Source organism: Solea solea, chromosome 4 (assembly GCF_958295425.1).
Source record: "Solea solea chromosome 4, fSolSol10.1, whole genome shotgun sequence".
Taxonomy (NCBI): domain Eukaryota; kingdom Metazoa; phylum Chordata; class Actinopteri; order Pleuronectiformes; family Soleidae; genus Solea; species Solea solea.
The window spans coordinates 20082600-20099064 of record NC_081137.1 but is presented as its reverse complement, the minus strand read 5'-3'; the positions used below and the strand labels follow the sequence as shown (position 1 = coordinate 20099064).

At 40.3% G+C, this 16465-nt stretch overlaps 1 protein-coding gene across 1 annotated transcript in view; it reads left to right on the top strand.

The window, feature by feature from the left end:
- LOC131458749 (replication protein A 70 kDa DNA-binding subunit-like) overlaps nt 1-10883 on the top strand; it is a 30180-nt gene extending 19297 nt beyond the window's left edge. Inside the window, exons 14-17 of the mRNA XM_058627980.1 lie at nt 2909-3085; nt 3236-3343; nt 3448-3534; nt 9100-10883. Coding sequence (XP_058483963.1) covers nt 2909-3085; nt 3236-3343; nt 3448-3534; nt 9100-9207 — 480 coding nt within the window. The 3' untranslated portion in view covers nt 9208-10883. The remainder of the gene's footprint in view (nt 1-2908; nt 3086-3235; nt 3344-3447; nt 3535-9099) is intronic.
- The last annotated feature ends 5582 nt before the right edge of the window (nt 10884-16465 follow it).

Here is a 16465-nt window from a genome sequence, read left to right as displayed (position 1 = left end):
GTTTGGGTTTGAGGACAGGCATTAAAGTTGGCATGTGCAGCCACGTCAATTATGTGAAGTAGATTTTCACTTGGTTGCCTTTCCACATACAAATTTTAATTGCATTTAGGTGCCAGAAGGTGACACAGGGATTTTCTGTGATTAGGATGAAAGCAATTGTGTGTATGGTTGGTATGTCTGTGTGTGTGTCTCTCTCTCTCTCTCTCTCACACACACACTCTCTCTCTCTCTCTTTAGGAGAGTCTGCTCACATATTTTTTTATGTCTGTGTGTCTTGAGAGTGTTATTGTGTATCTGTTTTTGTGTGCAGTGTTAGTCATGCTCTTCATCTTGGTTCTCCACAGTGTGCTTAAGGTTAAGACTTTGCCCTAAGGCTTCTGCATACACACTGGAATACAGAGGAAGAGGGAAGAAAAACACACTGAAGGGGAAGGGGGAGAGATGATTGCAAATGCAGGGGAATTTATTTAGAGTGGGCCTGTTGTAATGGAAGCGTCCAGATTGAGCTGACCTCCATCATCATATTCTCCGTAGCTTCTGTCAACACAATGAGTCGTGAACAAGCCTTGAATGAAAGCATCCTGTATTTTTCCAACTGCCATGTCCACCCTCCCACCACCTTCCTCACCACTTGTCTTCCCACCTCTCTTGGCTTCCAGCACTCTCATCTGCCCATGTCTGCAAAATGTGATGCGGCAGGAACAACGGCAGAAACATGGGAGGGGGTGTGCTGAGTAGGAGAGGGCTGTTGCTAAGGGGAAAATTCTCCCAATTAATAAAACCTTCTTACTAAGTGTTGTAGGGGTTCTTGCTATGTGATGTGGGTACTGGGTAGACGGGTGGGTGGACAGATTATGAGGCTGTGAATCAGTAGAGAACATTTCGGAGAGCTCTCAGTCTCAGTCTGACTGACAGTATCTGTAGAGGTCATGGGGACAAAGGATAACATCAACCATCTCATGAGGAATGTAGAATTAAAAAAAAGGGAACATCTCATCGCGAACATCTCACTCAGCTTTGTGTGAATTCTGCCAGTATCCTAACAAGAGTCTTTGATAGACTTATCTAGGCCAACGTTATAAATGAGTCAGTTCTAGCTTGTACTTGTCATCGTAGGAACAAGCATTTCATTGGCCAGAATGCCAACATCTTGTTTAAGGCACATGTTGTATGCTATGTGTTGGTTTTTCTTAAATCCACGCACGTCTATTTGCATGCAGACATGTAACCCCCCCCCCCCCCCATCTCCTCCTCCCAGTGAGACCCAGTCGGTCCACTGTTTGCATTCTTTATATTTATATTTATGGAAATTGAATGCTGTGCTTCTCAACAGGATATGAGAATATCTTTCTTTCCCCCAGAGTTGGCATTTCTTTCCCTTTTCTGCTGTTGATTTTACCAGTGTGTGTTCTGACGCCTAAGGTGCTAATATCTGTTTAAATTACAACGTCATTGCTGCATTTTAATTTGATTCTTTTTGAGGGTGTACTCTTTAATTTAAATTCATAACTGAAAGTTGTGCTCATTATATATGTATTGCAAACACTTAGGTTTGTTTTTTTTGTATATAAACTGGCGTGTTTGACGGGTGTAATGTTAGTGGGTTGGTGTGTATGAGTACATTAGTGTTGAAATATAAGAGAGAGAGAGAGTGAGCAAGAGAGAGTCGTCATTTCTCACATCTATTATGCATAAAATTCTTGAACCCTCTGAACTGTGCCGACATGGTTTGGAAGTGAAATTGAGATCTGTAAATGCTGTGCACCAACTACCAACCGGGCACAATGTGACAACAGTTATGCTCACAATGTCAAGGTTAATTACAGTTTTGTTCGCTGTTTCTCGTTTTTACTCTCACCAAGCAGTTTATTTTTAAATTGTTGAATGGCTCTGTTTGCTTCATAATGAGCTCCTCCTTGTTTGATGTATTTACATCTGTGATGGACTTAAGAGTTTCATGATATTTGCTGCAGTTAGGATTTAAAATGGAAAACAAAATGCAGGAAAGAAATCTCAGATTTGACCCAGAATTGTAAGATGTAGTTTATGATGGGTAAGACTGCTGTCCTTTTTGCAGTTGTACCCCCACAGGAAAGAGTTTGACACGTTGTGTTCTCTTGTCCTGTGGACTATTGGTTATTCATTGTGTTTGTGTGGCCTGAGCCACCTGGCATCTTGCTCATCTACCAAGATGTTACCTCCTACATACCAAACACTTTGATGAGGTGTCTTTTTCCAGTCTAGTCATTGTTGTATTTTAAGATCGCTAAAAAGTTTACTGTCTTCAATGCACACAGGATTTTAGTAAGGAAAGGATGTTTTTTTTGTTTTTGTTTTTTTTTATCATTCAAGTTCAACAATGACAAATATGGTGACTTATTCAGGACCTACTGAAACTTAATTTATTTAGAAATTGCCATATTGGAACAGATGTATTTGCTTTACTAAATACAATAAACATTTGCAAATTAAAAATGTGACTGAATCACTCTTGGAAAAGCAGCTTTAACTCAAGACTCTAAACAAAATAACAAGATATTTTAATGAAACAAGGCATCTCTCGGGCAGTCACAAGGACAAATCAATTTTTTTGTCATGTTTTTAATCATCTGTTGGTACAGGCAAATACAGACTTACTCAAAGGGAAGAGCTACCAGTTAAACAGGGAAAGATATTTGGGTGTTTTTAATAATTATTGTGTTTAAGGTTAATGTGTTTGGAATATTTGTTCCCATATTTGTATGTGTAGCTTTGATTTCTCCTCAGTACAGTAATGTGTGAGGTGACAGCACCTGAAAATGAACTGTACGCCTCATGTTATGTATTAAAATGACACCAGTTTGATGTGATTCAGCACTATTTATCGATCTTGCGAGCCTAACTCAACAATACATTTTTCTCAATTCAGGCGGAGTATTTCAGCTGTGTGGCAACAGTTGTGTACACTCGCAAGGAGAATTGTCTGTACCAGGCTTGTCCGTCTGCAGACTGCAACAGGAAGGTTATAGAACAACCTGACGGGATGTACCGCTGCGACAAGTGTAACAGACAGTTTCCAAACTTTAAGTACAGACTCATACTTTCTGTAAGTGCACACAATGTACATCACTTATGCCTGTTTGGCTCACACTTTCAGTGATGCTGGTGTTTTGTCACTTATTGTCTTATTTCACTCAAACATACAGACATAATATGTCTCTAATGTCCTCATTGTCTCCGTCTGTCTGACTTGTAGGCCAACTTGGCAGACTTCGGGGATAACCAGTGGGTGACGTGCTTCCAGGAGACGGCTGAGGTCCTGTTGGGCCACAGTGCGGACACACTGGGACACTTAAGAGACACGGTATGCTCAAGTTTGTTTGTTTACAACTGACCAGAAAATTGCCTGTAATGTTTTACTTAGTTTGTGTATTCATGTGCGTGTGTGTTTGTGTGTGTCTTATTCAGGATGAGACTGCATTTGAGGAAGTCTTCCAGAAAGCCAACTTCACAACCCACATCTTTAAAAACAGAGTCAAGCTTGAAACATACAACGTGAGTAGCAATGAACTGGAGCTTAATAGAATGTGAATAAAATAAGGTTTTAAATAAAAGAAAAAAGAAAACAAAAGGTTTACTCGTTAACTGGGTGTTTGCATTGTTTATAAATTGAGTGTTTTGATCAGTATTAACTCCCTGCAGTTCAGTTGCCACCTTCAGGATGTACTGGTGGCAGGCCAGGCTGTCAGGAATGTTTGATTTAAAAACTAAATGGTAAATACAACAATTAAACAAAATTGACATACCCTAGAGCAAATACAGTCCAGGATTTTCATCAACATGACTTTTTGGTTGTCATCTTCCACTGAACTTTGGTCCCAATACATGTGAAAGCCAAAAACAAGATCCAAAAAATACACAAATGTAAGATCATTTTAATTAGTATCACAATGACAAGAGTTGTTAAGTAGCCAGTGTAGTTTGGATGACAAAACAAATGCGGCTGTGGATTAATTTCTCTTAATTAGCCACTAATTTGCATTTCGCTGTTGTCTGTCTAAGCCTAATTAACTTGATTATTCACAAACTAATTTGCTGCAGAGGAAACAGTCCAAAAGGAATGACTGAGATGTTGAATGGTCTGTGTCCTGACCGCAGGAAAAACCTGCAGGATAAGCGATGCCGAGTTCGTAAGGCATTCCTCATGAATGCAAAAACCTTTTCATTAGAGTCAATAAAAGTCGAGGCAAAATATTGCCATTCAGCCATTATGCACATAAATGCCCCTTTTCCTTTTGATGCTGTTAAATTACAAAGAATGATTTTCACATGTGAAATAAAAAGAGCTTGAGTGTCCTTTCATAGCAAATGGCGACATTCCGCTCCTACAGACCATCAACAGCAAGGCAGAAGGCGCACTAGCAGATGCCCTAGGCTGCATTTTTCATTACAGCGAGCAATACTGAACAAACAATATACTGATGGTTTTCTTGTTGTTTCTCCCATTGTTTTTGTTGTTGTTGTTTTATTATAGTCTCATCAGTCGTGGGGTTTAAAATACAGTTTGTCCGTAGGGCAGCATTATGTAAGGGCCGTTTAAAAGAAGTAGTCGGTAGCTTGAATGGTCTTGGTAAATTGTCCTCTGAGGGAAATTTGAAAAATGGCAAATTCCACAGCAGTGTGGAACATAACGTGTGTAAAGACCGACCATCAATGTAATACGGTGTCACAACTGTATTGTAATATAATGTGTTCTCTCGTTTAAAGCAAAAGTTCAGCCATTTGCCCCTGGGCCAATTACAGATTTTACAGATTTTGGTAGTTAAGAGAAGTAAATGCAACTGCAGCTAGAAGACATTAATGCAGTGCTTCTCAAATAGTGGGGCAGGCCCCCCGGTTCAGCCCCACTGTGGTTTATACAGATAAATAAATAAATATTATCAGGTTCTCAATAGTATTTCAATTCTATTCTGAGATTTCATTAAGATGACATCTCACCTCACTGAGAAACTCACTTCATCACAAATCACTGACTCTGTAGTTTTGTTTTAATTGTTCTAAATACCTCAATACTTCAATGTGTCCTACTATCTTTTATAAACCTTGTGATTCAAGGATGAGCACAGAACAGAAAAGAGTGTATAATTCAATTGAGTGGTTCCACCTCACCCTCAATTTTGTACCACTGTTTCTATTCAAATACAGCAAATTAAAGCTCACTGCTCAACGTCTGTCGCCCCCCCCTGAGTAATTACCACAACCCCCACCCCTCCACTGCAATAAGCGTTAGTCCTGTCATACTGCTGAATGTGCATGGGGTTTTATAGGAAGAGAATCCACTCCTGAGACTTTTGGTGGGTGCTTCTTGGTGTTTTCAGTCATACCCCAACCCCAATTATGATTTTCTAGATATGCCAAATAATCCGAATCATATTGTTTTATCTCAAAGCAAAATTGGTCACACGTTTTTCACAATCAAATGTTACATATAGACAAAAATGCGACTGTGCATGTGGAAACATAGCTGCTTGTGTGAGAGAAAGTTTCGTCTCTTTTGTCTGAAGTGAATTGATTTTACCTCAGTGAGCAGATTAGTGCAGGGGGCTGGTTTTTCCCGAGCTCGTGTGAGCAGGCTATTGAGTGGCACACAATGACACTTAATACACCCACTTTATTTAATCAACAAACCGCACTCTTAGCAGAGTTCATCAACATCACATTCAGGTGTTTCTCGCCGTCCCTCAGCTTGTGAAAAAGGTCAGAGGAAATGAGGTGTATGATACACACTCGAACATTTCAAAAACGCTGCCTATCAAATCATTTGCATAACCTGTGCTGCGTTTTGTATTCAGACCAGATTGTCGCTGTGATTAGTTATTACAGTGCGTTATTGTGCAGCCTCGCAGTGACACGCTGATGTTTTACAGGTAAAATAAAATAGCGTTATCACGCCTTGGGTTACTAGCATAAAATATCACAGCCCAGAGAAATATTTGTCACTCTGAGATAGTGTTTACCGCTTTGATAAATAAATCAGTGCACAGCGATATAACGTGTATAGTGCTTCCTATTTTTCAGAATCGTGACTTCTTTGGGGCTGACACCTGTTTCCTGAATGTGGCGGAGTTGAGCATCCCAAATCTTTTTGTGTAGTTATCGGGAGCGGTGGTAGCTCAGTGGTAGAGTGAGTCGTCTTTCAACTCGAAGGTTGTTGGTTCAATTCCCAGCTCCATCATTTACACCACGTGATGTAATTTCTTCTTCGTGGTTGGAGTTTGTTGGCGTGAGCTCCTGTAGGAACATGGGGTGTGGCGATGGTGGAGGACTGTGCTTATATTATTATAAATTGCTTTTTTCTAAGGCCACGAAAATCATACAACAATTGTTATACAGCGATTATACAATATAGAGATGCAGAAATGCTACAAACTGTAACTTTGTGCCGGCGCTGTATGAGTGAATGAGTGAATGACAAAAACTGTAGTGTAACGCAGCTTTGAATGGTCATCAAACATTAATCAAGCACTATATAAATACAGACCATTTACCATTAGCCGTCCATGGATGATGAGATGATATTGAATGGGATTGTCGTCACTGGGCAAAAGGTTAAGGACTCAGCAGTGTCAGAAAGATGAACTGTAACTAGTTACATTACAAAGATACTGCTGTTGATCATGATGTGTTGTTCCAAACACTGAAACCTTTTCTTTTTCACTTCTGTCTCCTCCATTTTTTGTTTATGTAGCAGAAAACGTTTTTCCGTCAGGTTACGTTCCTCCTTTGACTCATGACATGGGATATGTATTGATGATTGTAGGGGAAGAAGGAACGTAGGAAACTGTTACTTGTTGCCCGTGGTTGCAGTATGCTGCTGTCAGTGGAATCATCCTTCTCCTCTTCCTCTTCCTCCGATGGCCTTGCAGTTGAAAGACTCTTGTGACCCGTTCACAACTTAAATTTGACTGTGATATTTTGCAAAATACTTCCATGAAGTTAATCCTCGTCTTGACAGCCTCAGCCCACAGACAGCTGTCTGTCTGCCTGTCAAACAACATGAGAAACAGAACCAATTCCTGGCATGATTTTCCTTTTCCTGCCTCAAAAAAAATAAAGGGATAAACAGTAAAACCAATATGTAATCGGAGTGCATTACCACGTTACCCCACACTCTGGCCAGTAGTATGACAAAGAAGCTGAGGCTTTGGTTGTAGATGGGCTGTAATTCTCATTCACGTCCCATCACTGTGAACCACTATTTACAGCCTCATTATCCAAATGCCTCCTCGGGGATTCTCTTCTTTTATGTAATTTTACTGTTCAGTGTTGTAAAATTGTGTTTCTCGGTGTAGTATCTCATTAATTCTCTGAGGTTGTGGCATCAGTGGAAAGTATGTGTGTGTGCGCGCGTCTGGTTTTTGCTTCAAGGTATTTGTGTACATGTTCTGTTAGTGCACCGGCATCTAGAAGTTGTGTTTAATTCTTCAGGGAAGAACCTCGCCTCACCCTGTTATCTGAAACTGACTTGGAGAATAGGGGTGAATGTCAGGCCAGTGAATAATGTTTTCCTGATGTGTTGTGGTGTTGAATATCAGTCTGTGCATGTTAAATTAACAATCCCTCAGCCAGCAGTCGGCCCTCTTGGAAAACTTTTTGATTTAAACAAGTTTTATACCTTTTGTCAAGTGGGGCCTTTGTGTTGACAGCCACCCTTATTGTTTTATTTGTCTGGTATCCTGTGGTAGATGCACATTGAAACATATGAAATGAATGGGAGAGTGTGAAGTCTTTGATGCTGTTGGTGCAGGCTGAATTTCTAAACTGATTAATGAATCGTTGCACACTCGTTGCATGAAAATTAGTTTAAGGCTTCACATCTTAATCAGAAGCCACTGTAATATTTGTTGTGTTGCTGATGGTGACGATAAGATTCTACAAATAAGTCTTAACTTTGGTCTAAAATTGCACTGATTTGCGTCGCATTTGCTTGCTTGTTTGAAACCTTCATTTTAATGTGGCATTGAGAGCTACAACTAACGATTATTTTCATAATCGAGTCATCGTTGGGCCATAAAATGTCAAAAAGCGTTAAAAAAGGTCGATCAGTGTTTGTCAAACCTGGAAATGATGATGTTTTCAAATGTCTCATTATGTCCACAAACCAAAATGATTCAGTTTTGAATGATTTCTTTGTTATCTGGCACAAACAAAACCCGAAACTATTCACATTTAAGAAGCTAAAACAATCATTTTAATCATGAACACAGCTTCAAACCGATTAATCGACTATCAAAATAGTTGACAATTAATTTAGTAATCGATTAATGTTTTGTATTGTTTCAGCTCTAGTGGCATTGTTTGCGTTTTCTTTAATTCCAAGTTTCACCGATAGTTTGTACCGCGTCAAAGTTGGACCCTGATTGTCAAAAATGGTGTTAACATGAAAAGAAAGTGATACAGGGATAAATAAACAAAACAAAAAGCAAAACTGATAGCCTAAAGAAGAGAAATGGGTCACACTTAATATACTGTAAGTAGCATACTAGCCCTTTATTAGTAATTATTAAGCACATATTAACACCTTATTTTACATAACCTTATTCTACCTCTATTACAACCTGAATTAAGATTGTTTCTGATTAAGGTTTTATAATAATTAATAAAGGGCTAGTATGCTACTTATATGCACATTGGTAAGCACCTAGTAAATGGTGAATATGTGTTCCTTAATATAAAGTGTGACCAAGAAATGCTGAATTTGGTCGATGTGTTGTTGTCCTAAAGTGCTTTCAGTGATGTTGTCAATCATATCTTGTGTGTTTGACCTGGCTTTCTTATCCTTGGTTTAAGTTCATCTATCTATAGCGAACTATCCATCAGTCTGTCCGTCTAAAACAAGGCAAAGACTTGTCTATGATAGTGTCTATGATAGACGGGCAAGTGACTGATCGTTTCAATAGGTTATAAGTAAACTTACAAGTTCACTAAGTTAATTAAACAGTATTTACTAAAATGCATGTTGGTTTCAGTACATTTTTGAAGAATTCATGATTGAATAGTGGTAGGAATGTCTTCTTTTTTTACCAGTTAAAACCAAGGCTGCTTGTCTTCCCTCCTTAGGACGAGAGTCGAGTGAAGGTAACCGTGATGGAAATCCAACCGCTTGACCACAGGGAATACAGCAGGACTCTCCTCCGCAACATCCACAAATTGGCCAGCTCAACTTAGTCCCAGTGATCCAATCAGCTGCCTGGTAATCGACCACGTCTTCAGCTGACCCCTGTTTGGTCGTGTCCAACCACTTTTCCACCGGTGAGATAATGGTGTGTCTGACAGGGTGCGGCAGGAGGGCATCCAGAGGTTCGTCTGATTAACGGGCGGCCAAAACGAAAGACTGTCATCTAGTTGTTCACTTCCTTTTAAAAGACAGTTGTGAAATCCCGGAAATACAAGGGGGAATAAATGTGACCCTTAAATTCAGAGAAAGAGAAAGGAGTTTACAAGTTGTAGAAGCGTGTTTTAGATGCACCAATGTTTCCTTTGACTGAAAGTGTTTATACAGGTCAGGGGTGGAAAATGTATAGAATAGTTGGGAGATATTGCTTTTAATTTTAGAAGGGAAGGTGTGTTAAAGGTGTGCTGCATGTGTTTCTTTAAAATATCCTTGGTTTGTACTGCTGTTTGTAAATTAACCTATTTTTTAAGTTAAAAAAAACAAGTTATGTTTGTCTTTTAAAGAAATTCCCAAATTTTATTCCCATTTAAACCCTAACAAAGCATTATCCCTAATCTTAATTTATTGTCTCATAAGGACCAGGTTTTAGTCTCTACCAAATAGATCCAACAACCACAAGAACACACACACACACTCACTCCCATATAGAGAGATCCACTTTGGCCGTACATGACTAAACTTGCAGTATTCAGTCTGCTTTGGAACATGCAGGCACACAGTCAGGCAGTGGTTTAGGAAGCGCTTGATTTGCTTAGTGTGCCTCTGTCACAGCACACATTTTCAATATCAGACATCAGGTTCCTGAGATTGTGATTAAAATACGATTGTGCCAGCCCCCAATGTGTGTTCAGGTTTATTTTTAGCAACTGAATCCATTTAAACTACTTGCCGTTTTGAGCCGTAGACCAGGTGAATGCGGCCGTCTGGCTTTACTTGTGCCATGGAGCTGCTTCTGCTTCTGCCATGCCTGCGTCAGTCGTGTGTGCAGCAGGGAAAATCACTACTGTACTTAGGAGTTCTATGGAGCTAATGGAGCTCAATCTGCCTTGTGTGAACTCATTTGACAATGGTTAGAATGAAGTGGACATTTGTTGGTATTTAAAGGCTATATACATTACAACTTTAAATCTAAGAACCTCCCTGTAATCCCTCACACTCACTACAGAAACTAATTTAATTAATTCAGGTTACATGAATTATGTTATACCAAAAAATAATCACATAGAACAACCATGTTTTTAATAGTAAAATAAAATTAGTGCAAATGTGAATTATAAATTAATGCTGTGCCTTTTGCTATAGTCAAGCTAAAGTTGGTCCAACCAAATACTTGAGTGTGTGACTTATTTGGTCATTTGTGGTATATATCATACTGTATAGTGCAGAGAATCAGTGTGAAATAACAACTGAAATTCTAGGCCATACTGTTCTCATATTTTTTTTTTCTTTCCTTTGCACCATTATATATTTTGACTGGCGCAAATTGTTTTAGTTTAAAGTCACAGTAGATAATTTTTGGGGTCTCTTGTTCAAAACAATAACAAAAGACCTAGTTTGATTATGCCAGGATGCAGCGTGGGATCATGGGAGTTTCACAGGGCATTATTGCCCGTTAGCGACACGATAAAATGCAAAAGTAAAAATGTAATTAAATAAACTTGAGCTTGAATAGATGTGGATTTAAAGAGTGTTTGAGCATATTTTGGCTCATGTAAGTCCCATTGTCAACACAATATACTGTATAACATCATTTTTAGATCTTAACCAGACTTTTTGTTCTGCTCCCAGTTAGCTGTTTTCCCACCTTCAAGTTGAAACGCCTGTATCAAAGATTCCACTCAGCCTCGTGTTTCGCTGTGTCTTCTCACAAGCAGACGCTGGAAAGCAAGGACAGTGCTTTAGTGACATGCTGCTCCGGTAAGGTGTGGCTCAAGGGCATGACACTGATTTACGCTGGCAGCAGGCCGCCTTGCTTCCCTCACTCTGAGCACCATCGGTACCATCTCCTGCCTGCTGCCTGTCGCACTGTGCGCAGAGGTTCGGGGAGATTAAACACACACACACACACGCACGCACACACACACACAAACATCTTTTCATCCCTGTGTCACCTTTCCCTCAGGTTTTTCCATTATCTCTGTCTTCCTTTTTTTTCCCCCCCTCGATTGTCAAGAGTGTTTAGAGGCTTTAGCTTCTATAAACACTATCTGACGCAATGCAATGAAAAGAGTCGCTCATCTCAGACAGCATTTTAATCACAAAGCAAAAGTATGGAAGGTCAATAATTATTAGGTGTCACTGACAAACACACACACACACACACACACAGAAACAGCACCACTTAACCTTTTAAAAACAAGCATGTTTTGAGCTTTATGTCGCCCTGTAACCTTGCTGGCTCAAATATCAAACCAGGACATGAATAATTTGTGTGCAAAAGCAGATGAAGTGAGCGTCACTCCCCGCTCTCCTCTGCAAATCTACACGAGACTCCATGAGATCAGAAAGTCATTTCCGACTTAAAGCCTTGCTGGTGATTGAGACTTTAGATGGTGACGCGTCAATCTGCATCCTGAGCCAACCCCCAAGGCACTGAAGAGGACATCCTGCAGAGACTTAGAGAAATGCAATTTTTCCACCAAGCAGCAGTGAATGGTGAGTAAGGTTGTCACGTCTTCATTTCCAAGACCGTCAGTCTGGTGAATGCCTAGTTCCACGGAAAGTGTGCGTGACGCAACAAGGACAGCTCATGGAAATGAGCTGAGGTTATAATGAAGGTTGCCGTCCTGTGTGTCAGCAGTCTTGTCTGAAACTACACTTCAGCTCAGCTAACCTCTCCTTTATGAATGTGTGCAACAAGAGAGACAACGTTTCCAGGTACTGAGGCTGTGTCTACATACTGTCGTGTTTTATATACTCTGGTACTACCTAACTGCGATGTTCCAGTTGAATTTTAATCGTGTGTTTAGATTTAAAACAAGGATTATTACAAAATGAGACACCGTCAAAAATGTACGTATGGTCATTTTTAATTGGCGAGGAACATTTACTGTACTGTGCAAAGGTCTGAGGACACCGCCACTGCTGCTGTGTATGGATTGGAATGATGTCACTGAAAATCTAAAGTCTTAAATTATAAATTAGCAAACTGTCATAGCACGTCTTGAATAGATCCAGTGTAATGTTTTCTTAGGGGTTTAAACTCCAGGTTTAAGCTGCTGTTCACTTATAAGGGAAGGTCACACTATATGCTTTGTTATTTGAAAACTTCATACATAGTTTCTTGTATTTTCTTGGACGTGTTCCACTGAAGTTATTGTGAAATAACTGCACTGCATGCATGGTCATTATAGGATTAAGAAAACGACAGGTCTTAATGGTGGCCTCAGACTTTTTGCACAGTGCTGTAGAACAATCAAAAAAATCCAGCAATTGTAATTGCAGCTAATTGGATTGTTTCAAACTGTGATTTTGATTTGAAAACGGCTAATTGTTCAGCCCCTCTCGCCAGTGGTCTCTTTTGAGTTTGCTTGCTTTTAATCTTCTCGTAGTAATCTCTCATCTAATCTCATCTCATCTCATCGCCTTCCACTTACCTGGATCCAGATTGCGAGAGCAGCAGTCTCAGAAGAAGAAGAAGCCCAGACTCTCCTCCTCTTCCCGGCTTCTTCCAACCAGCTGCTCTGGAAAAGATCCCAAAGCTTTCTCAAGGCAGCTGAGAGATGTAGTCTCTCCAGTGAGTCCTGGGTCTGCCCCAGGGTCTCCTCCAAGATGGACATGCCCGGAACACCTCCCCAGGGAGGCGTCGGAGAGGCATATATAATATTTATATGTTCATCATAGAGGGGCTTTTGCTTATACTGGGCCTACAACGACTATTTGGTGAACCATCTGATCAGGGATCAGTAGATAAACAGCTACAACAGCTCATCATGTTGTGTCAATAACTAACTTCGAAAGAACAGATAATTCAATGTAACTTCCATCTGCCGTTGTCATAGGGACAGAATCGGCAGAGTCGACATCCACCGCACCCGTGCACCGACACGTGGGAGCCGCAGATGTATCGACACGTTTTCACCGCGGCTGCTTGTAGCCATCTGTTGCGCGCTTCTGTCGGTTCGACACATTGACACACATGTGATGTCTCTCACATGAGAAGGACCTTAAAGCGAGTAAGTGTCCAAGTGTGAATGAACAAGTTTGAAGAGTGTCGTGGTTTTGCTATAGTGGAGAAAATGTACGATGCAGTAGAAGATAATATCTGTTACATTACATTACATCACATGTCATTTAGCATACGCTTTTATCCAAAGCGACTTACAATAAATGCATTTTAACATTTGGGTACAAACAGAAGTAAGAAGTAAGTAAGTGCTTCAACTTTGTATTTTGCTTTCTATGTTATTTTTATGTGTATGAGAGCAATCGACCTCATGAAGGCTGTTAATGCTATAGTGGCCTCTATAACCACGACTCCATTATGCTTGCAAAATATCCAATACGACGCTGTTTAATTCTCGTTAAACAGCTAAAAAAAAACTAAAAGAACACTATGCAGGCTAAACTGTACGCAGGCAATTAGCGGTGATTTTGCCGCTCAGCGAGAGATTTAGATTTGGAGTGGCCGTGTATCACTTCCTCCCCCCCCGAGTTTTCCATAATGTTTTTTCACACGAGTCGAAAGCAATCATCATTAGAGATATTACTCCACGGGTTTTCCCCCACACCAGTGAAGTTTGGCATCGAGTGCTGAAGTGCACTGCTGGTCCACGGCTGTAAGGGAATTCATTTAACATGGTAAAACATTACCGCAGTGTGCTGAGCCACCACGAGTGCAAACATAGGCACTTTAAAAAATACATTTTAAGTAATTGTTGAATTTTTGGAAATGTTCTAACCCAGAATAACTCTCGGTTTCTGGCTCTTCGTGGCAGGAAAAAAAACAATATCTTAAACACTGACATGTGATCTCTTGTTATGATGATACGGTGATTAATTTAGCACAGCGCTGCTCCGTGAGATTCAGAGTGACACGATAACTCATTTGGCATCGCGTCTCTGTCCAACTGGCAGAAGTAAATCTCTATTTTATTGTGTTTTTTGGTTTGGTCTCCACCATCTGCTGAGGGACATTTCTGGCACAACACACTCTTTAACTAGTTCACAGTGGGTTTTTAGAGTTCTTTTTTTTCAGGCTGTGGCTGAAAATGAGTGAACCACTTCAGTAAAGTTGTCCGGAGAGACCATTGATTTTTGTATTGTCATTGTATGACATTGTTATAAAAACGTTAAAACAACCACCCACTGCATTAAAATACAAGGGGAGGTTCATTCCAACAACTGACAGAAGCAAAGACTAAACGAAGTTGAGGGTGTTGCTTGTTAGTCTTAACCTAAAGAACTCCAGATATCTCTCGCTCATCTCTTCTTCTATCTGAAAAGACTCAAACAAGCATGCAAACACTGCAGTGCTCCAGGGGCATCAGATTCCAGTTTGCGAATTCCGTCTGCACACAGCAGCCCCCATCGTCTATTCTACATGTTCTTGCTGCTTTGATGTGCATCACTTACAAATTCTTCTTTAATCCACCACATGCATCCACTGGCAGGAAGAAGAAGACATTTGGTGTTTTCCCCAAAGCTCGGTAAAGACTCTGCTGATTGGTGAACTGATCTCCTCGCTGCTGGCCTTGCCGAGCTTTTTAAAGGACAATCTTTGACCGACAAAGTCACTACAATGATGCCTCACAGCAAGAAGGTTACAAGTTCTAATCTGGGTTCGACTGAGGGCCTTTATGTGTGGAGTTCACGGGTTCTCCACACATGCATGTGCGTATGATCAGAGTTTTGTATTGTGTAGTATTCTCTGCTCTGGCTGTGTGATACATGTGACTTTGTAGCTGCAGATCACTTTTTCCTCTCTTGTAGTAGGTCTTTCTTTTTTTTTTTGATAAGCCTGCTGCTTCTTGTTTACTTATAATCTTTACATAAATTATCCAGTTTGCCTTGAACGCCCCATTCTCTCTCCATTAATCTCCATTAATTTGTCTTTGCCGCCGTCTTCCTGTCGACCTGCTGCATCTGTTACCTTTTCATATTGTTTCCACAGCATCATCCTCATCATTTCTGTCTGAGCTGCTCATCGATTTCTTTTCTTTCCCACTCCGTGCTGCTTCTCATCTTCCTCTGACTTAGTTTTTTTTTCTCCCTCCTCCTACCCACCACCAGTTAAACAAACCATCCTTCTGCCCTCTCTCTCTCTCTCTCTCCCTCCCTCCCTCTCTCTCCTTCATAAACAGATTTGGCCTGAGGGGATTGATGTACATTTTTTTTCTGCTCCACTTGAACGGCTCGAGGCCACGCTGAAAACAAGGATAGAATGCACACAGTGCGAGACCTGTGTGTCTGCATTTATACGCCACAACTCCTCTGAGATGGAAGGAGTTTAAATTGCCACCGTGAGCCAATTTATAAACCTGCAAACAACACACATCAAGGCATGTAATGAAACATTATTTAAATGGGTGTAGTAATGATGGGAAATGTTTAAGCTGCACAGTCGGTGTGGTAGAAGTGCTGCCGTGGATGTCTAGGAAAGTTACCTGAAGGTTACCTGGCATCAGAAGGAGATGCCACCTTGATCTTGTAAGTATTGTAGTGATGCTATTCCATACTTATGTACACATTTATCAAAGGTTGAATATTTACCACGCATCGCATCGATACAAATGTGTTCACAAAATAACCCAACATTATTTAACAAGATGTTATTATTCTTAAAACGGGGACAATTATCTGAAAACAAACATCCCTTGGCCACCACAACAAATAGAATCCAAACTTCTGGATTTAGATAACAAGCAAATGAATAGACTGACTAATAATCATCTTTTTATGAGCTACTTTACACGTTTTCAATCTGTTAAGTCCAGGTTTCACTCAGCGTGTGTCAGCTGCAATACATGAATATTAAAAAGAGCCTTTTAGTGTCAAACTACAGTGTGTGTCAACATGTTTTTGACAGGATGTGGGCGCTTTTAACCGGAAACTTTTCAATCATAATTACTTTTTGTTTTAAACAATCCGGACAGCTTTCTCGAAGCGCATTTAAACAGCATATATAAAAACAGATGGCAGCACAGAGACAGTTGAGAATCATTCCCCCGAAAACAACACGAACAAGACCTGTGTTTATGTTCAAGTGTCACAGCCCTCCAGCATTGTGTTGTATTTGTGATTCCCTTTCTT